The sequence below is a fragment of the Tursiops truncatus genome, chromosome 3 (genome assembly GCF_011762595.2).
Source record: "Tursiops truncatus isolate mTurTru1 chromosome 3, mTurTru1.mat.Y, whole genome shotgun sequence".
Lineage (NCBI taxonomy): Eukaryota > Metazoa > Chordata > Mammalia > Artiodactyla > Delphinidae > Tursiops > Tursiops truncatus.
Window position 1 is genome coordinate 116,403,083 of NC_047036.1, and position 25,850 is coordinate 116,428,932.

A 25,850-nucleotide genomic window follows, 5' to 3' on the forward strand; every position below is an offset into this window, starting at 1 on the left:
TGATGTCTTAATGCAAATTCCCCTTAAAGAAAGATCACATTACATTTTTTCTTTTATAAAAGATAATTCATAGATAAGTACAAATAAGGCAATCATTAGAACTCGTACCACCTAAAGATCATTATTATAAACATGTTAGCCTGTCTTACCAGACTTCTATGATATTTCTCTCTCTGTTTTATTTTAACTAGGGAATTGACATGTTACATAAGAAGAACATCTTAGGCTAAGGAATGACCCCAGTGTGGCTGCTATTTAGTGCAAAGAGCTTTCCTCAAGGCCTCAAAAGTCACATCTCTCAGGTTTTCACATAGGTGGTTGCTTCCACATGAGACCCTGCTGGGTATCTGGCCACAGGTAGGCGTTCATATTCACCAGCTTCCTCTACACAAGCCCTGCCCACTTTGGTTTTGGAGACTAACAAAAAGGAAGTAACAGACACCTTCAAAGCCAGGGCAGGGGGCTGGTCAGAGGGTAAGGTCTCCCAAAGGACAGCTAGAATTGCCATATTCTCTGCATGGCTTCTGCCTCTGTCTAAATTGTAAATTGCTGCTAGGACTGGCCCATCTGTGACAAAGAGACCAGTGCAAATGTGTTGAGAGTGGTGTCCCAGGCTCTTCCTAGGGGAAACCTGATTAAAAGGATTATTTCAAAGGACTATTAGTAGAAAAAGAATTTCTGGCTCCCCAGGATAGAGCCACCTTTGAGCCAGGCTGTTTCAACACTTCTAACTTGCCCCCCAAAAGGTCAGCTGGAGTGAGCCACATAGCAGAGAACGAACTCCCAATGGCAGGGACACAGATGGTCAACACTGGCCCATCCCTGACTGGCTGGACCTTCCTGACCCACTCCAGGGGAGAGCTGGATGGTTTGCCCATCCCTGGGAAACTGAAATGCAGCACTAGAGGCTCTAAGACTTCCCCCACACCCAGGGGTATGATGCGCCATCTGGAGAACATTTAGCTTCTTCCAAAGTAGACAATTCCTGATGCTGAGAGAGCTAAAGGCTCTCCTTGAACTGAAACCTAAGAGCACCTTCCCAGTCCCACCTCTTTAAAAAGGTGCCGGTCCTAAGGCTGTGCTGTGACCTGCTCTTTCCCGGGGAACCAAAAAAGGGGTAGTCTCGGCCATCCCCAGGCTGACCATTCCTCCTGCAGATGCCTAGACTCACAGCTGCCTCCCTTCCCGGGGAAAAACTCTCCACAGACAGAACTGAACCAGGGTCCACACAGTCTCACTGCACCTGACATCTGATCACATCTAACCTCAGGGCTCTCACATATGGAGCCCTTTTTTCCAGTGGTGAGAAAGGAGTTCCTCTCTGAATTTCCTGAGAGAACTAACCTGAATGGATCACTTTTGTCCCCCAAACAGGGTTCACTTCCCAAATCATTGTCACCGTCACTTTGATCACTGCCACCATTCCAGCCCAGGATCTCAGTGCCTATCCCAGCCAGCATCCTAGCTGCGCTCCAACTAGTAGCATAGCCAGTGTCCTGGCTGCAGCTGCCAGCCACAGCTCCTATTTATTGAGCATCTGCTACATTGTCTCTCATCCTCACTGGAAGCTTGGAATTTCACTGAAGCAGAAACGGTGGGTTCAAGATGTTGAGTCACAGCACAGAGAAGAGGTAGAGCTGGGCTTTCAATCTAGTCTGGATGACTCCCCCAACCGGTGCTGTTCCCACTGTCTCATGCTGCCTCCCTATGGTGGGCCGAGCTCTGGATGCAGACTGAGAAGGATAAAATACACATTTGCCGGCTATGTGACCTTGGACAAGTCACTTTCCTTCTTTGTGCTTCAGCTGCATCTCCACAATGACAGGCAAAGACACAGAACAGTATTTGTGTGTGCCTGTGGGTAGGCAAGGAGTTTGTGCGTGTGTGCCTACGTCTGTGTATTGGGATCAGGTGAGGTAGGGATGAGGCCATGTTGCTGCTCTATAAGCCTAGAGAGGGGCCAAGTACTAGAGCTGCCATGGGGACCTAGTCAGTCATGGTCAGGCTGGAGGGTGCCTGTCCACCCCTTGCTGCCTGTCTAGGATGTCACATTCTGTGGTCAGGAAGAGGGGTCCCGGGAGTGCCACTGGAATGTGCCATCTGCTGGGAGCCCCTTGGACAGCTGATGGATGATAAGGCGACAGCAGCAGCCTGGGCTCTGTGGCTCCCTTCTTTCCCTTTCATGAGGTTCCTTCTGCCCCATAGCCGTGGAAAGCTCCCAAGTTCCCCACAGATGCCTCCTTGGCCAATCTGCCTGCCTTTTATCCTACACCACCCAGTTTTCTCAACTCTTAATTCTGTTTCGGAGACCTCAGTCACCGTGCCCTTGACCAACCATGCAGAAAATCCACTGGTTACAACACTGCAACCTCAGCCCAGCATCCCCTTTGTGCACACCCTCCCCCCGGCTTATCCCAGCAGTCCTGCCTGGCCTGGCAGGAAGGCCAAAGCTCACAGCCTCAGGGTCTCAGCTCTGGAACATCCAGAGAATACAGTGGCCAGGAAGGAGGACCTGCAGCTGCCTACAGGCATTCATTCACCAGCAAAGTTGTCGGGGAGACAGCACGGTATAAGGGCATAAGATTTGTTGTCAAATGCACTAGGTTTAGAATTCTGGCTCTGTCTCTTCCCGGCCGTGTGACCTTGGGCAAGAGATTTAACCTTTCTGAGCCACGCTTTCCTCATGTGTAAAACAAAGATGATAATAACTACCTTGCAGGATGGTTGCAAGGATTAACCAAGATAATATATTTGAAGCACCTAGCTCAGTGCCTGACACATTGCTGGCACCCAATAAATGCCACTTTCCTTTCCCTCCTCCATCCCCCTGCCCGGCCTCTGCCAACACCAATGGGCAAACAAATTTGGCAGGTCACCTCTCAGTTATCTGAGGGTCCAGAGCTCAGCCTCTGCACCTTTAAACTGCACACGCTGTGGATTACAAAAGGCGGAAACAAGGAAGATGAGACAAGGTGGGATGGGGGTGGGTGGGCAGCCGAAGGGTACAGAGGGGAGTCTCAGCATGAGACGGGAGAGCTTAAGGCCCGGAGCATCTCAAAACAAGTGCACAAGAAACTTGTTAAGAACAGCTGGCCCCTGGGTGGGGTGGGGGTAGGCTCCAGACTCAGAGCCTGGTTTCAAGTGGGTCCTTCCCACCAGCCTGTCTGGGCTAGAAGCAGGGAACCTGATATTTACATACTCCTGCAGATGTGTCCCAACAGCCTGCCTGCCCTACCACTGCCCTACCACGGTGCTGGAGGGGAGGAATAATCGCACCAAGGCCGAGCTCCCTGTGGAGAGCCAGATGACCTCAGTGCTCCAGTGCTCCAAATGGAGGGGGTGGGGTGGGCCATGTGCGCATGTGTCTGTGTGTGAGCGTGCGTGTGTGCGTGCATGTGTCTGTGTGTGAGGGTGCGTGTGTGCGTGCATGTGTCTGTGTGTGAGCGTGTGTGTGTGCATGCATGTGTCTGTGTATGAGCGTGCATGTGTGCGTGCGGCTCCAGCCCCTAGCAGACAAGGCTGCAGGCCTGGGTTGACAGGGATGCAACATCTGGCCAGCTGTTCGCCTGAGCCAGACGCACGCCGGCCAGATGTAGGGCAAGCTCCCCTGGGTGGGGGCCGCACAGGAGGGAGTCATAACCTCATTGTACGGCCTAATCTTGAACATATTACCCTGGAATATGTGCGCCATCAACGGTATTGCCATAAAAAAAAAAAGGCCTCAATAAAGAGAAGAAAGAGCAAGTCCTTGAGAGTCCCAGTGGCCTCTGACACACTTTTTGGGGGAGGGGACAAGTGGAGAGAGAGTCTGGACCAGCACTTACCCCTGGGCCCTCGCAGCGCCTGAGCTTGGGAAGAGCAGAGGGCTGAGCAGGGAGGTGTATCTCACACCCTGGAGAGAGAGCTACTGAAAGCTCAGAGCCCTGGATGTGGCCACAAAGAGCCTTTGTGACTGAGGTTTAAGGGTTAATGGATCTAGGGGAAGGGGGTGCCTGAGTCTGGGAAGCGCTAGAAGAAGTGAGCCAGAGAACAGCTCTGGGCCTCTTTCCCTGGCCTTCCTGAAACTAGGTATCTGGATGCTTCCAGTAGGGAAAACACTAGAATGAATGTCTACTCCTCCCCTCTCCACTGTTCCCACTCCCATCTGCACTCCGCCCCCAAGCCCCTATCCTGAGAGAACCAGCCAGACAAGCCACAAAGACTCAAAGGCAGGATATCAGGCTGGGCTGCCTTGCTACCTGGGGGCATTGGGCCTGGGCCCAACCAGCTTTTCTGGAACAATGACAAGGTGCGGTGGTCACAGCAGGCTTTCTGGAGGATACGGGGTCTCAGAAGATAAGAGGGATTTGGTTACATGATGAGAAGAGGACAGGACCTGTCCTATTCAGCTAAGGAGGGCCTTGGGCCCTTGAGAAGCTGAGGTGGAGAGGGAAACACACAGAAAGGAAGAGTGAAAGAGAAAAATCACACGAGAACCAGGACCTCAGCGTCCCTGTGGCCCCAGCCCTTTACCTGACAGTAGGGAGAAAGAGAAGAAAAAGGTGTAGAGAGCAGGAGGAGGCTGTGAGAAGGACCCCAGCAATGGGCTTGCAGGCACTTGGCGAACCCCCAACCCACCCCAGGCAGCTTTCCTGCCCTGGAAACCCAAAGGGAGCCAGAAAGAACAGGCAGAGTTGAGGTCAGGTAAGTCTACCTGGACAGTCGTCCAGCAGGAGAGAAGGGGAGGTGGTGGCTGGAAGCTGATGAGGAAGGAGACCCAGGGAGGCTGGGAGGCACGCAGAAGCAAGGAAGGGGCCGCCCAGGGTTCTCTCTGTCCACCTCTTACGTGTTCGAGGCAAGCACAACTGCTTCTCATTAGCAAAAGTGACGGTGGAGGAGAAATCCAGCCCAGCCCAGGTCATGGTCGCAGCCCTGAGCAGCCAGCCTCCGCCAAGCCAGAGAGGAGCTGGCTGGGGCCCCAGGAGACCTGCAGCTGCTGTCCAGCCCTAGGGTCCCTGGGTCACCATGTCAGCGCTGTCGTGGGCAGTGATGAGAGGGAAGGATGAAAATGGCTGGAGGAACAGGGAGGGAGGGGAGTTATGCCAACACCCTCCTTCTGGCCATCTTGCCTGTTTTCTTCCTCCTAATTCATTCATCAACATCATGGCCAAATCCGACCCCACCAATGTCCTGCTGAGAAAGCGGCAATGGCTTCCCAACGCCTAAATCAAGACAAACTTCTCAGCCCAGATGTAAAGATTCTCTGTGATTTAGCTCCCCTGGACGTCATCAATCCTCACCCCCATGGCTCCTGAACCAAGCCCTCCACTCCAGCTACTCTCCGAAAAGGTCCCCACGTGTATCCTGCCAAGTCCCTCTGTATCTTTACTCTCGCAGTTTTCTAAGCACTAAATGTCTTTTCGTCTCTACCAACTCATTATTATTCTCCTTTTACATTTCACTCATCTGCAAAATTGGGAGAGTGATAATGCCCACCTCATAGGGTTTTTGTAAGGATAAAATTAGAAAGCGCTTGGAACGGAGCCTGGCACTGAGTAAACATTAGCTATTCGTATTATTCTATTCGTTCCCCTTCTAGTCCAAGTCCAAGTTCTACCTTCTCTACAGAGCACCATCTCCCTGACTTGCCCAACGGTGACTGTCATCACCCTCCTTCTTACATTCACCAGCTCAACTCACTTCTGTTCAAACGATGTGTTTGGCGCCCTACACGATGCTAGGCACCATGCTGGGCAGCAGGGAGGAAATGCGAAAGAAGGCAGTTCTCCTGCCCTCAAAGAGCTTACAGCCTGGAGGGAACCAAATAAGCAAAAGGCAGTTACAAGAGGGTGTGCAAGTGCTGGGCTCAGACTACCTACTCACAGGGTACCATGGGAGCCCAGAGGCAAGACTAGCACTGAAGATCAGGGAAGGCTTCTCAGAGGAGGTGATTGACAAATGGGCATCTGAAAGCTGAAAAGGAGTTAGCACGGTGAAGGGAGGGAGAGGTGTTGCAAACAGTAGGAACAGCATGAGGGGAGGAAGAGGGCGATGGATTTGGAAAGTGCAGTGAGCTCAGTAGGGTTAAGCATGGACCGTGAGGAGGACCGGTGAAAGCTGAGGCTAGAGAGGTTTGCCAGGAGCAAGATCTGGAAAGGCTGCATGAACTGAACTAGGACGCTGGGGCCGAGGCCTGTGGGCAACGGGGAGTCATGGGAGGGGCTGTGCTGCTCACTTTGGCCCTTACCACATGTGCCTGCAACTACTTTTAACTGTTTCACGTCTGTCAGAATTGTCTCTTAGGAGATTTACAACCTGGCACCTTCTCACATGCCTTTTTTCAATGAGATAGAATATAAGCAAGTGGATACCTACTAGATGCTCCTTGAGGGCAGCAAGGACTGTGCCGGGCTGTGCACAGAGCAGGAACTCAGTGCATGTCTCGGACCAGGTGGTGTAGCAGGGGTGCTCTGCAGCTCAAGTGGTGGGGGGGTACCGTGGGTCAGCACCCAGCCATAGGCAGCCTGGGGACAAGCCACTCAAATGCCCCAACACACGGCTTCTTCGTCTCTGCCGCCTGTCTACCTGCCTACCACACATGAGCATGCAGGTGAAAGCTCTGCAAAGGTGCACCGAAGGAGGAAGCAGATGTTGAGACAGAGGAAGGCTGGACCCCACTGCGGGGCTGGCTCTGGGGCTGAGGAAGAGAGCCCGAACCAAGAAGAGCAAGAAACAAATGTGTGCCTCTCAGCAACACCTCCACCCCATCCGCGGCGCCCTCTCTGTCCATTTCTCTCTCTCCAGCTCGTGGGAATCACGGTCGACCCTGGTAGCTGCCTAGTCGTCCTCCCCCCAACACATCCTGCAGTGACTGGGGACCTGAAGAAGTCAGGTTATCGGCTCTGGGCCATCCTTGTCCTGACCAGTTAGCACCTCCTCCAGGAAGCCTTTCCTGACACCCAACTCACAGTGCTCTCTCCCTTCTCTCACTTTCTGCACTTCCAGGTAGCACCATTCGTGAAGTACATGACTGTGACTTCCCTCTCAGGGCTCTCAGACCTCACAGGGCCCCTCCCACCCTCAAGAGTCTAAGCTCCTTGAGGGCAGGACCCAGCTGTTGCCTCCCCAGCATCCTCCATGGTCCTCATCATGGGCTTCCCAAAGGTGTTGGGTTGCTGGTTCCTGCTTCTTCCTCTTTGAAGCTGAGGAAAAAGATCTGGGGGTCTGGATGGTCCAGAGCTGGGTCCCAGGCATGGAGAAGGAGAGAAGAGTGGCCTCTCCTGACGTACACGCACTCTGCTTTCACCAGGCGAGGGCCATAAACTGGGAGCAGTGGTTATGTGACTGTCAGATGGAAAAGCTAAAGCAGCTGGGCAGTAAGTGTCGAAATCCCAATCGGTAGGATGTGGAAGTTCCAGAAGACGAGGTGACGAGGCAAGGCGGGGAGGCCACCAGCTGCCCAGCAAGAAATTTAAATGCACTGCGGGTTCCAGTGCCGGACAATTGGTCTAAGGCAAGGCCCACTCCAGGCACCTGCCCCCAACCCCTCCCCAGCTTCATGGTACAGTGGGTGTGCCCAGGCAAGCACAGCTGAAACATGGGCTACCATCTGGAGAAGATGACAGGGTCTGGAAGACAGTGCCGCCAAAGGCCTTCTCCTTGAGGCAGTTAAGGCGGGCCTCATCAGCACTTTGAAATGGGCATCTGGCTGATTCCAGATGTGGAACCAGATGGGAGAAAATGACATCCTGGCATTGACTGGTAGGCAAGTTCAGGGTCCATCCTCCACCCTTCCAGCTGGCAGGGCCTTAAGGTCTTTCTGTCCATGTCCCTGCCTGCATATCTCTCTTGGTCTCCTATCCCTGGCTGCACGAGTCTCATGGTTGTCCAAGTGACTCCTGATGTCTGGCTTTGGTCCACCCCAGAATCAGTTTATTCTCTTGTTCCGTGGAGATGGGAACTAGCTGGTCACCATTGTGTGTGTGTGTAAATATGTGTGTACATATGTGCACATTCACATAAAAAGTCCTGAGAACACAAGGTCAAGTCAGATCCCCGGCCCTGAAAGGGGCGTTGGAGATGATGTAGCCCTGTTCACTTGCTATTCAGGTAAGGACACCAAGAAGAAGGGAGGTCTGCCATGTAGGAAGCAGGGAGTGGATCAGGTTGACTTAGATCTCGGCCATCAGGCTTCCAAAGGTCTCTCCGCACTGACACATTTCCCCCACCCCACTCCAGCCCCGCCCAGCATGCCCAGCTCCAATCGCTGTCTTCATCTGCAAGGTGAAGAGGGCCTGTTTCCTGGCATTGAGGCTGTCACTGTCCAGAGCTGCCAGTGTTGATATGCAGATGTCAGAGGGAGGAGAAGCAATTGAAGGATGGAATGTCCTTTTCCAGGTTGAAGCGAGCAGGATTGAGAGCTTGAAAGAAGCCAAGAGGGATTTGGGAGAGGGGGAAGATGAGAGAAGAGAGCCCTCAGACAATGGGTTCTGAGGGATGTAGCCCAGGGAGTGTGGCCGGATGGGGGAGGGTTCCCTTGCTCAGCCAAGGGAGAGCCCCTCATTTCCTCTGGACACTTGAGCCATCACCACTTCATGCCTCAGGACGCAGCCCTCTATTCAGACCCCTGGTGGGTCCTGGGACTCCAGAATCAGTGGCTGCTCAAAACTATAAGGTGTCTCCTGGAGGTTTCCTGGGACAAGGACTTCAAACATAAGCTTTCCAAAGACAGGCTGACTTCACCTTACAAAGCAGCGTATGCCTGACTCCAACTTTGCTCAGGCTCAGCCCCTCAGGCTGCGAAATAGGCAAAGGCCACCTAGGGTGGCAAAGGAAACAGCATCTTTAGGCAGAAGGCGTGGCCACCTCGCTCCTGAATCACCCCACGTGAGCTACAATTTGAGACTGGGGGTCTACCCTGGCTTTCTTAGGAGGGACTGCTCTTGAGAGGTGAGGTCTCGCACGCAGGGAAAGAATGCAGAGCTTTTTCAAGCCTCAATGATTTTCTGAATTTGAAACCTCTTTTTTCCAAACTTTGCAGAGCACATACTGTACGGTCCCCTTCATTAAGGATTAATTACTAGCCAAGTCTGAAGTCTTTTAGAGTCTTTTGGGAGTTATTTGAGCTGAAACAGAAAACATAACGATGTTGTTGTTTCTTCTAAATGGAAAAAGAGTATCTTTTGTGGGTGTCTGCAATGCTTACCATCAGCTGAAGGGGTTTTTACTCTATCTTTCCAAAAATTGTTGCTCCAGACCATGACCAAACATGGGAAATGTGACCAAAAGAATAAAGTTCCCCAAACCATGAACTTTTCAGAAAGTTACAAATAGCTGAAATAGAAGCATGTAATAGAAACGGCCAATGGTCTTGCCTAGCACAATTTCCCAGTATTTCCTGTCCACCCTCCTACCCACACCCACCCACCCACCACTCAGATCTGTGATACCCAGTCATCTCTCCCTTCTAGGCATCCAAGAACCATGGAACCAGGCACAGAACTGAGTGCTGGGGAAGCTCTCAGCACTGGATTATCATTCTCATCTCACGGGTGAGGAAACCGAGGCCCATCAGAGGGCATAGTGACTTGGCCCAGGCCCCAGAGCAAGCTACGGCAGAACCAGATCCCCAGGCTGGCTTTTACCTGGCTGTCATCCCATGCCCAGAAACGTTGCAGGGCAGACCAGGGGTCTCTGGGCCTTTGGGAAGCCAGGACAAGAAGCCATCTGTGGCTATGCTTGGGCCATGCACGTCACTGAGAGTAAGGCGGGCATTGTAGAGGAGAGGGTGTGGGCTTGGGGACAGGGACAAAGACTTCTTCCCTGTCTTGGAAATGGGGGTGGCAGGCTCTCATGAAGAACACACTGACTATGCTAGCCACCGCCCCAGGTAGCTCCAGAACCCCCCACCCCACCCAAGCTCCTGGAGGCTGGCATAGAGGAAAAAGTGAGTAGGGGTTGATGATGCTACACCCCTTTCCCTGGATCCCAGGCTCCGATATACCAGAAATTATGCCAAATCAGGAATCTCTCCACAGCACCCCTCTAACCAAGGTCCAGGCCAAGGCTTTTGGGACGTCATTCCCCAGATCTATTTCCCCCAAGGAGGAAGAGAGGGGACAGGGGCTCCCCTCTCCTCAGGGCTTAGGTTGGAGTTCTGCCTTGGCACAAAGCGTCCGTCCTAGGTGTGGTCCAGAATGGTAATATAATTTTGAGGTTAAAACTCTGGCACCAGACTGCTGGGGTTTGAATTCTGATGCTATCACTTCCCAGCTGTCTGACCTGAAAGTTACCTAACTTCTCTGTGACTCAGTTTCCTCATCTGTAAACAGAAATAATACTAGTACCTACATCCTCTGGTTCACAGTAACTATTGTTACCGTTGTTATCTGCTCAATGTTGGCAATTTATGGAAGAGAGAATAAACAAGTGGATACCTAAGAACCCAGAACGTACTTCCTAAGTCGGACAGAACCCGCCCCTTCCCAGCTCCTCCACGAACCTGGAACAAGTTGCTAGGATCATCTGGGCCTTGGTTTCTCCATTAGTAATATGGGGATAATAGAACCCTTTGCTGTTCTCTCAAGTTCTTCGAGAGGCTTGGATGAAAGGCACCAGCATCTGGGTGAGATGCTACTATTGCAGCTAATGACAGAACCAACGTGTTCATAAACTGCTTCCCGGCTCTGACTCAGGCTGTTTACAGTTCTAGGCCTTGCTCGTGGGGAGGCCCGGGTGGGTCTGTGGTCGGGGGACGGGGGAGCCCCGGCCGGTGCCCTCACCTGCCCTACTGTATTAGTGCGTCTGCTGTGACCTAGCTTCCTGCAGGCTTCCTCTCCCTGGGTTGAACCTCTCCTGCCCGGTCTCCCTGAGAATCCCAGCACTCCTCACCCCAGCACCTGCCCCCTCCCCTTCTACCAGGACGCAGGCTCCAGCCCTGCGTGTGACACATCGCTCCAAAGGACTATGAAGCCTGTTTAGACACATGTGGAAGCCATGGTCTTAGGCTGCTGCAGCCAGAAGATAAGACACTCCCCAAGGCCAGGCCCTCCCTCTCCCACCAGCCCAGGGACAGTGACCCAGAAGGGGATGATCAGCATGGGGCTGGACTCCCTCTGTGACCTCAACATCTGGTCAGATGCTGCAGGGCCCTCCCTCCTTTGGGGAGCTCCTAATGGGAGGCTGACCAGGGAAGGGAGGTTTTTGTAAATAAGACCCCCTCCAGAAGGCCCTGCCGAGCCATTCCTGTTATGTTATCACCAGCTCAGTTTCTAGATTGAGGATGGCCCCCTGGTTCCTTCTGAGAATGAGAACTGGAAGTGAAGGGGGGGGTGTTGGTAAAGCCAAAAAGGAGCTGATACCAGGCCATCTCCAGCCCCTAAAAGAGGAGCTCTTTTCTTGGCAGTTCAGTCCAGTTCCAGGAAACCTGTGCAATGACCTCTGTCCTAACCTTAGCACTGGCCTGGGAACACACAAACCCATCCAACCTGGACCCCAGGATGACTGGGGGCCAAGGCAGCCCTAAACAAACATCCCTTGGCCTCCCAAAGTGCGTGCTCCTTACCAAAGCTCTCGCTTTCCTGACCAATCCAAAAAACAACAAGTCACTGGACAGACGGATGGCCAGATGGCAGGAGGTACTGGCAACTAGGGCCACCAGCATGCCTCTACCAATCTAGCTGTCTCTCTGGCCCCAAGAACTAGTCCTTGACACCCCAGAATCCTTTCCCCCTCTCCACGTTCCCTCAAACTCCTGTTACTCCCAAGACTAGCCCCTGACAGTCCTTCCTTCCACCAATGCTACTAAGCCCCTATGGCAGACCATGTGGCAGACACTGAGTTAGGGATATGCTAAAGCGAGCATAGAAAGAGGAACATGATGCTGGAGGCAAGATATGGAGGACAGAGTGGGGAGGAAACTGAGCCTCCAATGGGAGATGCGCTGGCCAGAAACCAGAAGGCTTGAACCAGTCAGGACAGAATGAGATACACTGGGAGAAGGTTGGGGAGAGCATTCTAGGCAGGGGTAATGGCACCAGCAAGAAATGGGGGAGGGAAGTCACTTGGGATCTCCAGGAGAATCAGCTCCTACAGGGCACACAGTCTGGGGGGAAATGGAGAGTGACCCCCAGATTATGCTTTGGGGATCCTGAGCAGTGAAGGAAGCGCATAGACTGGGGGTGGGGTGAGGGTGTAGCCAGGGAAGTCAGCACACATGATCTTCACAGGAACTCCCTGGAGGTAAAAGATAGGGACCTCTTTCTTCTTCAGAAATCAAAGCAACCTTGTAGAGATGGGCTCCTCGCCCTTCCCAAGCCCTGGAAGGCAGGGAAGGAGCTAAAAGGAAACACTCTTGTCACGACTGAAAAGAGAGGGAAACTGAGGCTCATTAGTGCTTAGTCATCTGCCCAAGGTCTTAGAGTAAATTAGCATGCAAGCCATTGGAATATTCTAGATGCCCGGGTGTGGAGGGGTCCTCAAGAGGTCACCTACTCCACCGCTTGCCCCAGGCAGGCCGGATCCCAAAAATAGGGGCTTCTGACCATGCTTAACCATGTCCGGAAGCCATTTTAATTCTTTTTTTTTTATCATCAGTGCCAAGTATTTGTTGAATTCAAATCTAGCCTGAATCCTTCCTGCTGCGGTTTAAACGTACAACTTCTCTGGTTCACAGGCAAGATGGAGCCCTCTCTAGACTTGAAGGGTGTGTTTGGGCTCCACCTCAGTTTTCTCTTCTCCAGGTTCAGTCTCAATAGTTTCTTTCTCTCTAGGCCCAAGCCTCCCATGACTGACGTGACACGTACACTACATGCTCAGTAACTATCAAATGATTGAATGAATGGTGAATAAATGAACAAAAGAACCAACTGTTTCTAGATAAGCACAAAGTCCTCCATGAATTAGACCCCTCAACACCCCTAAACCTGGCATGATACACATACAGCCGCTGCCCAGGGTAGTCTGGAGATATTCTTAGGCCATATTCTTACTTTAAAAACATGGTGGGAGAGGGGGGAGATAAATTAGGAATTTGGGATTAACAGATACACACTACTATATATATATTAGGTAAACAGCAAGGGCCTACTGTATAGCACAGGGAACTCTACTCAATATCTTGTAGTAACCTGTAATGGAAAAGAATGTGAAAAAGTATATATATATATATATATATATATATATATATATATATATATAACTGAATCACTTGGCTATACACGAGAAATGAATACAGTATTGTAAATTAACTATGCCTCAGTAAAAAAATTTTTTTTAATTAAGTTAAAAAAATAAATAAAAACATGGGTACCTTCCCTCCTTATCTATAGCAGTGCTTTTCCACCTTCAGAGCCTTTGCTGGGCTGGGGCAACATGTTTTCTTATTGCTTCCTAAGCCCCACAATGCACTTGCACATGACATGTGCCCACACAGGTGCTTGTGTGTACAAGTAAAGGATGGGCACTGCCCCCGCAGGCAAACCCATCCCCGTCTTAACCAGGTTGGCATTTCTGCTGGGCTTTTTCTTTTTTTTTTTTTGCGGTACGCGGACCTCTCACTGTTGTGGCCTCTCCCGTTGCAGAGCACAGGCTCCGGACGTGCAGGCTCAGTGGCCATGGCTCACGAGCCCAGCCGCTCCATGGCATGTGGGATCTTCCCAGATCGGGGCACGAACCTGTGTCCCCTGCATCGGCAGGCAGACTCTCAACCACTGCGCCACCAGGGAAGCCCTGCTGGGCTCTTTTGATAAAGGGGGTTACTTCTGCAGACAGCTAAGACCTATGTCCTTACAAATCCTCCTTACCTTCACCCCTACGATGCTGACACACAGAAAGAACTAAGCCCTATACGTATAAGTGCCATTTATGTTCACCATTGCCAGGCACTGTGCCCAGCACTGTATATGTATTTTCTCACTTGGTCCCCAAACCACCGTATAGATTATAGAAGAGGAAACCGAGACTCAGGTGAAGTTTGAATCATAAATAACAGAGGCAGGCTTAGACCCTGGTCAACCTGACTCCAGAGCCCCCTTATACCTCGGTTGCTGTCCTGCCCCCACCTAGGCCTGGTGGTGAAGGTGAACTTGGCTCTCCCCACTGCACCCTGCCGCACCCCCACCCCAGCATGCAGAACCACATCTAGGTAAGAACACTGCGTCGCAATGGGCAGTGGGGCGTGGGGCGTTGTTCACGTCCAACAACTTGTCTTTGTTCAAACTGGTTCCTATTTTGGATGTTTCCTTTTCTCCTAATCTCAAATTGAAGACCTATTATTTCCAAGCCAGGTAAAAAGAACAAGAGGGGAAAAAAAGGGAGCTCTGTTCCAGGAACTGTAACATCTCTCTCTCTGTGCTGCCCAGTTTCTCACTTCTCTGATTCTCGGACAAGCCCAGCCACGCCTGGCCCCCAAATTTGGCAGGACCATTGGTCACAAAGCCTTTTTAGGGTCTTCTCTTCCCCCATATACCTCCAGGACAAGACTGGGGTGAGAGAACAGGAAGTGGGGGAGAAAAGCAGAGCAAGGAAAAGGCCATGGAAAGTAAGAAGCTCTAGCTCCCAGCCTAGCCCTCCGATGTGTACCCTACTCTCTTGGGACTCTACTGTGTACGCCCTTCCTGGCCTAGAGAAGTAGCTCTAGAGAGAACCTGTGGTTAGTCACACACAGAAACACATACACACGCACACACGTGGGTGCCCACACCAGAATGGCAGACTATTATAAACACACATCCCAGCCTGGGTCTTATTCACAGAGGCAGTCGGAGCCTCAAGAGACACAAACCCCCCTGAGGCTAAGACACATAATCACGAGCACACGCGCTCCCAATCACATGCTTCCAACACTGCCATAAACATGCCCTTTCTCTTAAGCACAAACATTGTCACATGCACGCTCGGGGAGTGCAGACCAGGTCTGTCGGCACAGGTCTCTGTGGACGGGCCCAAAGAACAAAGAGGCTGGAGCTAGACCCTTTAATCAGATGGGTTCCCAAAGTTCGTGGGCCTCTTTTTCTCAGCCCCCCCACTCCATTCATCTCTGAAGTTCATGAATTGGCTGGGCCCCCTCCAGTCCAGGGAGGGGGCTGGGCCTTTCCCAACGCTACCCGTGGCCCCCACTCCAAAGCATAGCCCACCAACCCTGAGCCAATAGAGACCAAGCTTCTGCCAGGAGAGATGGTTTGTGGCTGAATGTCAGGAGATGCCACTGTGTCTCCCTGGGACAGAGTGGAGTTTCTAGTCTCAGGCCAGCAGGAGCCCCTAACCTGCAGCTGGAATCCACTGTCCCAGTTGAAGGAGAAACAAAGGTGTCTTGATGCAAGGGAGTTACAACACTAGACACTATACTGCCCGGGGCAGGAACCTGCCACCATCCTGTTAACCCCACAGGGTCAGGCTGGCCATCCAGCCTCTCCACCCAGCTCCACAAAGCCAACTCCCCTTGCTCTGGACACCAGTTGGCAATGCTCCCCTCTAAGACCTCCAAGAGCCAGTATGAGTGACCCGGAAGGGAACTGGGTCGGGGAGACAGGAGCAGCTAGACAGCTCCCTATGTTCCAGGTTGGGTCAGTGGAGAGCACCCTGGAGGGACACCCCAACTCTTTCAACATGAGTTCACCCAAAACAAAGCCTTCCAAGAAGGCAAACAGCTATTCAGAGGAGAAAGCAGCCCAGGCCCGCACAGCTGCCAGCAGAGCCGGAGGGCACCGCCTTGCCCAGACCAGGCCAAGGAGCAGAGTGACGCGGTCCTCCTGGACAGAGCTGGCACCTGCCACAGGAGGCGATGGTTTTCATGCCATCCACGCCGGTCCTGCTGATGCTCCACTATGTCACCAGGAAGCGAACATCTCCAGACCTCAGATAGAAGGACTCTGACACTTCTGGTGATGAATCTGGGCCCTCCTGAAGGCCTCCCCAGCTGCAGCAAAGCAAGGCGCCCCTTTTTCTGCCCAGACACATCTCCTTCCCACCCTGGAGAGCCCTGCATCCCAGAGGCACTCAGTGCTAAAAGGAAAAGTTCCTAGGAGGACTCATTAGTACCACTTTTACAGAGGCCAGAATGTAACTCCGAAGTAAACCCAGCAGAGGTAGGAATATGGAGCTTAAGGCCTCAGCAGAGAAAGAGGAGTGCTGGCCACAGGAGGAGAGAGTATTGTGGGCACAGCCCCTCCTCTTATTCTGTCAGAGCACCCAAATCAGCCCATTCACTTCCTTTCTAGGACATATCACAATATGTGACTGTGTTATTTTCATATTTGCTTCATATTTGGTTTCCTCCACTAGGATATAAGCTCCATGGCGTTAGGGACCATGTTTGTCTTAGTTACTGTTGTGTTCCAGTGTCAGCACGGTGCTGGACATACAGGAGGGACTCAGTAATGTTTATTGAATGAATGAGTGGTCTCTGCCCACAGAACCTCTGCACACTGAGCTCCATCGCCCAGAAACACAGGAGTAAGGTACCTAAAGGCTCAGAGGGTCCAGACCAGAAATGGCAGGAAGTGCTGCAGGGAAGGCCTGCTTGCTCCTCATACACCTGTCAGCTTGTACCACACTCCACAAATCTATCCTGAGCACCTATTACGTGGCAGTGGGAGCTGAGGGCACCTCCATGTAATTAAAAAACAGAAACACCGCCCCCCGCCCCCCCAAACTGGCCCCTTTCCTTAAGGAGATGATGCCACTTTGGTAAGGGAGGTCTATCAGGAAACAAGCTACTACAACTCAGTCTGACAAGGGCCATGAGAGAGGTAACAACAGAGGCCCTACCCTGTTCTTTGGGAGCTGGAAGGTTTCCCAGAGGGGGGACATCTAAGATGAGCTCTAAGGAGTGGTGTGAATTAGCCAGCAACGTTGGGGTGGGGGAGGAAGAGGATTTCATAAAAAGGGATCAGTACGTGCAAGAGCCCAGAAGTGAGAGAGAATGTGGCTTAAAGAGGGAGAGAAGGGAGTTCCGTGTGTCCAGTGATGGTGAGGAAATGCCAAGAGAGAGGCTGGAAAGGCCCTAGAGGGCCTGGAAAATGGTGAGGAGAGCCACTGAAGGGCTGTAAGCAGAAAAGGAAAAGAATCTAAGCTTGCAATTTAGAAAATTCCCTAAGTCCTCAGAAAAGGACGCTCAGAGCATGCAGGCTCAGGCAGAGGGCGAATGGTCCTCCCTCTATCCCTAATGGACGGGCAGAGTATGGGAGCTGCTCAAAAAGAAGCCTGGGAGGAGACAGGGTCGTGCAGGGCACCCAGCCTCCCCCAGTGGCTCAGTCAGTAGATCCTCCTTTGCCCCCTGCTTCAAGAGGTAACCCCTTGGGGACAGCAGGAGACCTGAGATGCCAGTCACGTGGGAACCGTGCGTGAGGGGCCCCCTTCTGCATGGCCCATGGGGACAGGGTGAGAGGAAGAGGAGGCGCAGAGTGATCATGCAGTCATGGGAGCTACTTAGAGTCAACCTGCTCCCTAGATTCCAAGTACCTTCAGAGACCATTGCCACTGATCTCACATCCTGCTCAGCCCTGGGCTTGAGGCAGAGGCCCAAGAAGTGTTCCTCCTGGGCAGAGGAATAGAAAACCCACTCAAGCGCTCTCAGGATACAGATCACTCCCCTCCCCCAAGAGTCCCCCTCCCGAAGAACAAGTCCCCGACTCCTTTTTCCACAGCCCACAGCCCACAAAGGCCACAGGTGGCCAAATGCGCCCTCCCACCAGGTCAGAACAAAAGCTGGCAAAGATGCTGCTGCCGTGTATGCAGTGGGCCTGGAAGAAAACAGTCAGTGACCCAGTGTGAAGAGAAGCAGACACGCGTATAAGGAGAGGCTGGTAACTCAAGGCCTCATCAGAGACGTAGAAGACCTGAGCTTTTAGTCAGAGATCAGTCACCAACCTGTCGTGTAACTTTGGAAATTTTTTCAACTCTGAGCCTCGATTTTCTTACCTATAAAAGGAGAGCTGGACCATGTGATCTCTCAAGTCCTTCCAGTGCTTTGATCGAGGGGAGAGGAGGCTGTGTGGACCCCCAAGGCGTCTAAGGGAAATGTCTTGTGGTTTCCTGGTGGGCACTGACACCCTCCTGTCAGGCCTTCCCACCTTGACAAAATACCAAGCCGGGGCCCACGATCACCATGTCTACGAGACTGTGTGAGGAGGGGTTAGAAGGGAGGATGTGGAGTCAAGGAGCTAGAAGCAGCTGTTGACAGAACACAAAAAGAAAGGGGCTCCACTGGTCTGGGCCCTGAGCTGAGAGGGCCTGGGTGAGTGGGAACTAGGGCCTAGAGCCCCAGGAAGCTAGGAGCAGCCCAGGATTTGAACAACCTCCCCACAGAGAAGAGGCCTGTAGAACTCATCATTTATCCGGCTCTGCAAGCCAGCCCCGGGCCGTTCTCCTACTTGTGTGAAGGGAGGAACGAACGCACAAGGGGGAGGAGGGCCAGCAAGACAGCAGCAGCTTCCCTCCAAGACCTGCAGGGGTTTGGAAAGAGGAAGGAAGGCTGGAAAGGGCAGGAGGGGTGGCTCCCAAGCTGGAGCATCCATCAGCCATCCACACGGGAATCTCCATCCCACTAACGTGCAGTGAGGGCCTGCTCCCGCCAGGCCGTATCCTAGATAACACCCTGAGGAGCAACAAGGTAAATTCCCTGACAGGCCAGGACTCAGACAGCAGGGCCACCAAGAGCCTGCCTCCACCTCCTCCACAGGGCAGCAGGGACATCGACAGGCCCTAAACTGGGAGGGAAGCAGGAGACCTCTAGGGGCACCTACAGCCAGGTTAGGCTTTCCAGGAGGCCTTGGCCCAGGAGGAGGGGACCCCCTTCCAGAGGGCAGGGCAGCATCCGAGACACAGCCTGCCCCGCCACCTGGTGGAGAAAAGAGGAAGATGCTGGAGACGGTGCTCAGCCAGGTAGTGCCCTGCCACCTGGTGGAAAGCTGGGGCGGAGGGTTCCAGAGCTTCCGAAATCAGCCCCAGCAGCCTACCACCCGGAATCACTCAGCCCCTAGGCAGCCTGCTGTCCCAGGCTACAGTAGGAAGGGTGCAGCCTTTTGAGGCGTGACCCCAGTCCTCACGTCATTTGGGAAGAGACAGAGCTCATTTCCATGAAAGATTAGACAATACAATTATACATGCTCAATCATCCAGTTCAGCTCATTCACCCATCCAACCACCCATTCATCTATCTAAGGAGTCAAATACTTCAGAATCCCATACTAGATGTAAGGTGCTGTGGAGATTATGCAGGGGAATAAATTACAAAGCTTGATCCCGACCCTCAGGAAGCTTAAGCTCTATTATCCTTATCCAAACAAGGCTTTTTTCCCCCCTAGGACCTTTTTCCCAAAGACTTTCACATATATCATCTCCCTTAATCTTTGCAAAACCCAGAGAGATACATATTTTTATTCCCATCTTACACATGAAAACACTCAAGCTCCAAGGAGTTAAATGATTTGTCCAAAGTTTCACAGCTGGTAGGTGGCAGAGCCTAAATAGAAACCCAGGGTTTTTCATTTGTTAAACAAACATTCCTCCAGTGCCTGATGTATGCCAGGCACTGTGGCAACAAAAATGAATAAGAAATGACCCTTCCCCAAAGGGTGCTCATCGTCTAGTGAGTGACAAACAAAGACACCAAGAAATATACACAGGATATTGGGCAGGGCTAAGGCAGAATTTTTTTTTTTTTTTCTTTTTTGCGGTACGCGGGCTTCTCACTGTTGTGGCCTCTCCTGTTGCGGAGCACAGGCTCCGGACGCGCAAGCTCAGCGGCCATGGCTCATGGGCCCAGTCGCTCCGCGGCACGCGGGATCCTCCTGGACCGGGGCACAAACCCGCGTCCCCCGCATCGGCAGGCAGACCCTCAACCACTGAGCCACCAGGGAAGCCCTAAGGCAGAATTTTATACAAAATTCTCTCTACAGCATGAGCAAGAAGAGCTACAACTTTAATAAGGATAATAATAGCTACTATTTATTTAGTGATTACTATGTGCAAGGCACTGTGGTCAGTACTTTATATGAAGTAACCCATTTAAGCCCCTGCAGGTGGGGGAGAGGCAGTGTTAATCCTACTTTGCAAATGAGGAAACTGAAAGAGAGAAAGGTTAAATAACTAACGGACAGGGCCAAGATGCAAACCAGCCAGGCATTCTGGCTCCAGAGCCTGCACCCTCGACCATTATACATACGGTCCCGAGGAAATGGCAAATGATTAGCATGTGCCCCTGCACTGATCTGGGGGAGAATGAGGGGAACTCACTGGAGCAGAGGCTCAGAGGCTGTGTCAGGCTTCAAACCCAGGAAGCAGACTCTGGCCCTGAGGCAGTGCTGGGAAAGGACCATTCTGATTTAACCCTCCAAGATTAGGGCCAACATGCTTGACTTTTAATGACCCGTGATGACTCTGACATAGTCTCCTACAGATGGTCTGAAGTGAGTTCTAGATCTGGCAGAAGGAAGTAAGGAATCAGAGCTATCTTCAAAAGGAAAGACATAAAACCAGAGGGTGGAAGTTCAGGGGAAGCAGGCAAGGCACGATCGCTAGTTGGTGGAGGTGCTAGAAGGGCAGTTTCTATACAGGGATCTTAGTGTCCCTTCCAATGCTGAGATGCCACACAGGCTTCTCCCTTGCTCCCTCCCTTTCTTTACAAACATGCATTGAGTAAACCTTATGCTAGACAACAGAGGTTTCAGAGATGACTAAGACACAACACGTGCCTTCAAAGATTTTAGAGTTCAGTGGGGGTAGTGAGCCTTTAGATCCATCCCAAATGACATATGATGACCTTTGGCTTACCACATTTACCTCTCAAATAGGAAGGGAGAGGGCCATATGTGCCCTTTCTATCCTTATTGGAACAGTTCTACACCTCCAGTTAATATTTTAACTTAAACAATACTGAAAACCAGGTATGCTATCATGACCTAAGAATGGCGATATAAATAACAACATAAAAACAACTAACATCATTTTACTGTGTACAAGGCAGTGTACACCACACCTAACAAGTATGATTTTTACTTGGTTGTGCTGGCAAAAGTTCAAAGGCAAACTTAATAATCCTTCAAGGTCCTAAAGGGCTCTACCAAAAAAGGGTGTCTGCCTGTTCTCCACATTCTCTAAGTCATGCCATGGGATAATGGTTTGATATTACAAGATTGGCCTAGTTGTAAAATAGAACATTCTGGGAACAAGATGGTCCAAAACGCTGGAATAAAATACAACCAAGGCTGTGCTGTCTCCTTCTTTGGAAGACGTAAAAGAACATGGATTTCCATTTGGTTTCAGTGGTAAAAGGAAGGGAATAGAAGAGATGATCTGGTTTGGATAAGGTCTGGGCACATGGCCAGACCTTTAAGACTTGGTTGATAAAAGTCTACATAATAAGGAGGTGGCCTTCATAGGACCACCAGGACTAGAGCAATGTCCCTACCTTGACTGGAAGGACACTCAGAGAGAGGCACCAGAAAATGCAGGCAAGGCTTATTTGGGCCCTGACCTGAATAAGAGCCACCACAGAGTTCTAAGCTCCATGCCCCACTCCAACCCTCCATGTTCACGTCCATGTCCATGGGCCCCCTGCTTCCGCCTATGCCTCCATGTCTCTCCCTAACTATTCCAGCCCTGTGTCCCTCTGCTGGGCTGATCCTCTCTGCAGTACCGCTGGGGCCATCTTCTCCTCCAGCTTTCAACCCCTGTGGGGAGCAAGGAAGAATGGGGGTGGCCATGGCAGGGAGCGGTGGGAGGGTTGAGAGGGTGTACATCACCGGGAGGCAACCCCAAGTGCTAAAACGCAGAGAGAAATGGCGGAGCGAATCTGTTCATTCAACCAAAGTAGACTGTGTAAAACCTGATGGGGACTCCTTAGTCTGCACTCTCCACGACATCTTTCCAAACGTGTTTGCTTCAGACTTAACAATGAAGACAGTCTCCATAACCAGTTTTTCTTTTTTGGCCCCGAAGTTTTGAAGGTTAATGTATCTCCACCCTTCTTAGAAGGAGCACATGGCTGCAATACCACCATCCTGGAGCTTTCCTGACCCTGGTTTCTCTAACATGGGGAGAAAGGAAGTTGATCCAGCCCTGCCTTTGGGCCACAGTGAGGATAACCTCACACGCCTTCTGCCATCCCGGACGCCAAGTGTATGGCACTTATACAGTTTCCTGAGAGCTCCCAGGGGTGGCACCAAATTTAATCTAAACACGCTACCTCCCTCGTGATCTCTCCACCTGCCTCAGCTTTGACGTGGCACCTATTTTTCACTGGCTGGTAAGTCTCTGTTTCTCAGCTTCCAAATCGCTGGGATTGGAGTAGGAAAAGAACTAGGTGGGCATCTGTTTCACAACACGTCCATCCTTAGGAGGCAGCTGACAGGGAGCAGACTGTGCCTGCCATTCTTTCCCCAAACTCTATGCTATGGCCACAGGGGATGGCTGGGAGGAGCTATGGCCCCGATCCAGAAGGAAATTAAATCGCCTCAAATTAGGTCAAACACACCTTTGGCACCAAAGGAAAAACTGGAAGACAGCATGTGTCCCTTCCAGTTACAAAACCAATGTATAAAAACCAAGTGCTTTCCTGTATATGAACAATATACAATTAGAAAATACGATGAAAAAAAATCCCATTAACAATGTCAATTAAAAACATAAAATGATAGGAATAAAGTTAGTAAAAACATACAAGATCTACCAATAGAAAACTATGCTCTAGTTCTACTAAAGGAAACAAACAAACCGAAAGATATGAATTGATAGAAAAATGTAGTACTTTACAATGTAAATCTTCCCAAGTTAATCTCTAAATTTAACACCATTCCAATCAAAATCCCAAGAGCATAATGATTCTCAAATTCATCTGAAAGAATAAACATATGAGCATAGCCAAGAAAAACATCAATACAGAAAAACAATAAAAAAAGGGAACTTGCACTGTCAGATATTAAAATGTACTATAAAGCTACAATAATTTAAAAGTGTGGATCAGGCTTCAGAATAGACTGATCGATAGAACATATTATAAAGGCGAGAAACAACTGCAATGTCTAACAGAGGCTTCATTAAGGGTGCCAGTGCTTGTATAAAATGTAATATTATAAATACATACAGGATGAAAGTGACATTTCATATTGTCTGATAACACTGCTGGGATAACAAGTTAACTAAATTTTTTAAATACCATACTTATTATACACAAAAATAACTTGTGGATGGTTAAAAGATTTGAATGTTAAATAAAACACTAGAACATTTATGTGGATGTTTATGTAACACAGGTGTAGAAAAGACTTTCTAAGCTTCATCAAAAGGCAGTCCAAAAATAAATATTGATGCTTATTGATGCTTACGACTTTAAAAAATGTAAATCTTCTGTGTCAAAGGATGTCACAAAACTAAAGGCAAATAATAATGTGGAAAACTGTATATCAAAAAAATAAAGGTTAATACTCGAGATAAAAAGAACCTTGCAGGCCATCCCTGGTGGCGCAGGGGTTGAGAGTCCGCCTGCCGATGCAGGGGACACAGGTTCGTGCCCCGGTCTGGGAAGATGCCACATGCCGCGGAGCGGCTGGGCCCGTGAGCCATGGCCCCTGAGCCTGCGCGTCCGGAGCCTGTGCTCCGCAACGGGAGAGGCCACAACAGTGAGAGGTCCGCGTACCGCAAAAAAAAAAAAAACCTTGTAAAACAATGAGAAGAAGATAAATACCGCAATAAAAGACTGGGTAAAGGGGCTTCCCTGGTGGCGCAGTGGTTGAAAGTCCACCTGCCGATGCAGGGGACACGGGTTCGTGCCCCAGTCCGGTAAGATCCCACATGCCACGGAGCGTCTAGGCCTGTGAACCATGGACGCTAAGCCTGCGCATCCGGAGCCTGTGCTCCGCAATGGGAGAGGCCACAACAGTGAGAGGCCCCCGTACCGCAAAAAAAAAACACTGGGTAAAGACATAAATGAAATACAAAATGCTAATAAACATATTAAAATGTTCAGCCTACATAGTAAGCAAAGTAAATTAAAATAAAATAACATTCTACATATCAGATTTGTAAAGGTGGAAAAAACACATTGGCGAGAGCATGCAGAAATGGGCACTCAAATACTGGTGGTGGAGGTAAATTGGTATAATCTTTCTGAATTATAATTTAGCAAGAGGTATCAAAAGCCTTAAAATGTACATAACTTTAGTCCCTACAATTCCATCTGGGAATTCATCCTAAGGAAACTTTATCTAGAAGCACAACTGGCATAACAAAAAATTGAAAACAAACTTAATTTCTAATTATAAATAATTGATAAAATTAATTATAGTTGTATTTATAAAATGAAATATCATGTGACCTTTTAAAATGATGGCACAAAAATACAACTATTGCCACAGAAAGATGTTTCTAATATACTTCTAAATGAAAAAAGGGGCAAATTATGAAACAATAGGTACTGTATGGTCCCATTTTTTTAAAAAATTGTTTAAACAATTTTTTATACATAGCAGAAGGCCTGGAGAAATTTACTCCAAAATGCTTAGTTTTGTTGATGTTGGTAAGATTTTAAGTGTTTGTTATTATTTTCTCCTTTTTGGTCATCTGTATTTTCTGACTTTCCTATACTAAGCTCTTCTTGTGTAATTTTTAAATTTAAAAAAAAGAGAAAAATTAGGAGCCCCTGGCAATTCCTAGATATCCAGCACTCTCTGGTCCTGTTTGATCTGGGAGATAAAAAGGCTTCATTAAGGAGAAATGATCCCATGGCTCAGAAATACATACCTCCCATCCCGAATCGCTTCATTCCAGTTCCTCACTCGGGTTCCTCCTCCTCATCAAAAGAACTGCCACAAAGTCTATAACGTGGCAAGGAGTCAACCTTCCCCGCTTTCCTCTTCCCCTCCCCCCATTCCCAAAGTGAGGACACACCATAGGCAACAGGGTACTCCAAAAGGCATGAACCACATGGGTCGCTCTGAGCCAGGGGAAGGGAAGAAGACCCTGGGCCAGCAAAGAAAGGATCTGGGTTGGGTCGGCAGCACATGAATCTGAGTGTCATGAGCTGACACCTCCACCGTAAAACAGCAATGGGGGAGGTAGCAGAGATCGGGGCTCCCTGAAGGGCTGGGGGCAGAAGCAAGGCAACCGCACGGTCAGCTAGGGTCATAATTATATATTTTTTAATAGAATAATTTACCAATAGCTTTTTCCTGTCAGTCAGAGACTAAATTAAACATTTCACAATCCAGCCTCCTCTTCTTCCCCAGCTGTCACCACCCTCAACTTCTCTTCCCCACACCAGCCTCAGAAGTGGCCTAATCCTCAGGACCAACTGTTCTCAGCACCAAGGCCGGGGACAGCGGCTCTCTAAATGGGCCCTCACTGGGGGCTCCTCCCGTTAGGGGGCCTTGGCTGCCAGGCCACAGGTCTAGGCCTCTTCCTTCCTAAATCCAGAGGGGGACAGGCCCACGGAATGACTCCTTAGACGCGGTTAGTGTTCCTTGGATGTGGAAAACCCATTTCCTGGTCTGTATGTGAGCTAAGAGCCTCCTAAGTGGGCTGGCAGCCAACCTCCCTCTGGAAAAGAGGTTTCTTGAACACAGATACACAAGCGCCTCATGGGTGTGTTACAAATGCCTATCTATCATGTGCACCACCTAGGTATGGATGTCCAGGCCACCCTCAGTAATATACTAATGTTCCTGACCCTCCCCATTCTTAACTCTCTTGGAATCACTCAGCCAATTCTAACCCCAGGCAACAGTGGACTTGGAATCAAAATCAAGTCCAGCCTCTCTGGTGCTGTGCCTTCCAGTGAAAAATGAAAAGAAAGGACCTGGTCTAAACACCTTTCCCGGCACTGCAAGAACTACTCACAGTGAGCTCCCTTTGTCTCTATTCTGCTAGCGCCTGGG

The 25,850-nt window shown here is 50.4% G+C and overlaps 1 protein-coding gene across 1 annotated transcript in view; it reads right to left on the bottom strand.

The window, feature by feature from the left end:
- Window positions 1-5,706: 5,706 nt before the first annotated feature.
- LOC141278243 (pro-neuregulin-2, membrane-bound isoform-like) overlaps window positions 5,707-25,850 on the bottom strand; it is an 82,534-nt gene continuing 62,390 nt past the window's right edge. The window contains exon 2 of the mRNA XM_073801951.1: window positions 5,707-5,789. Coding sequence (XP_073658052.1) covers window positions 5,707-5,789 — 83 coding nt within the window. The remainder of the gene's footprint in view (window positions 5,790-25,850) is intronic.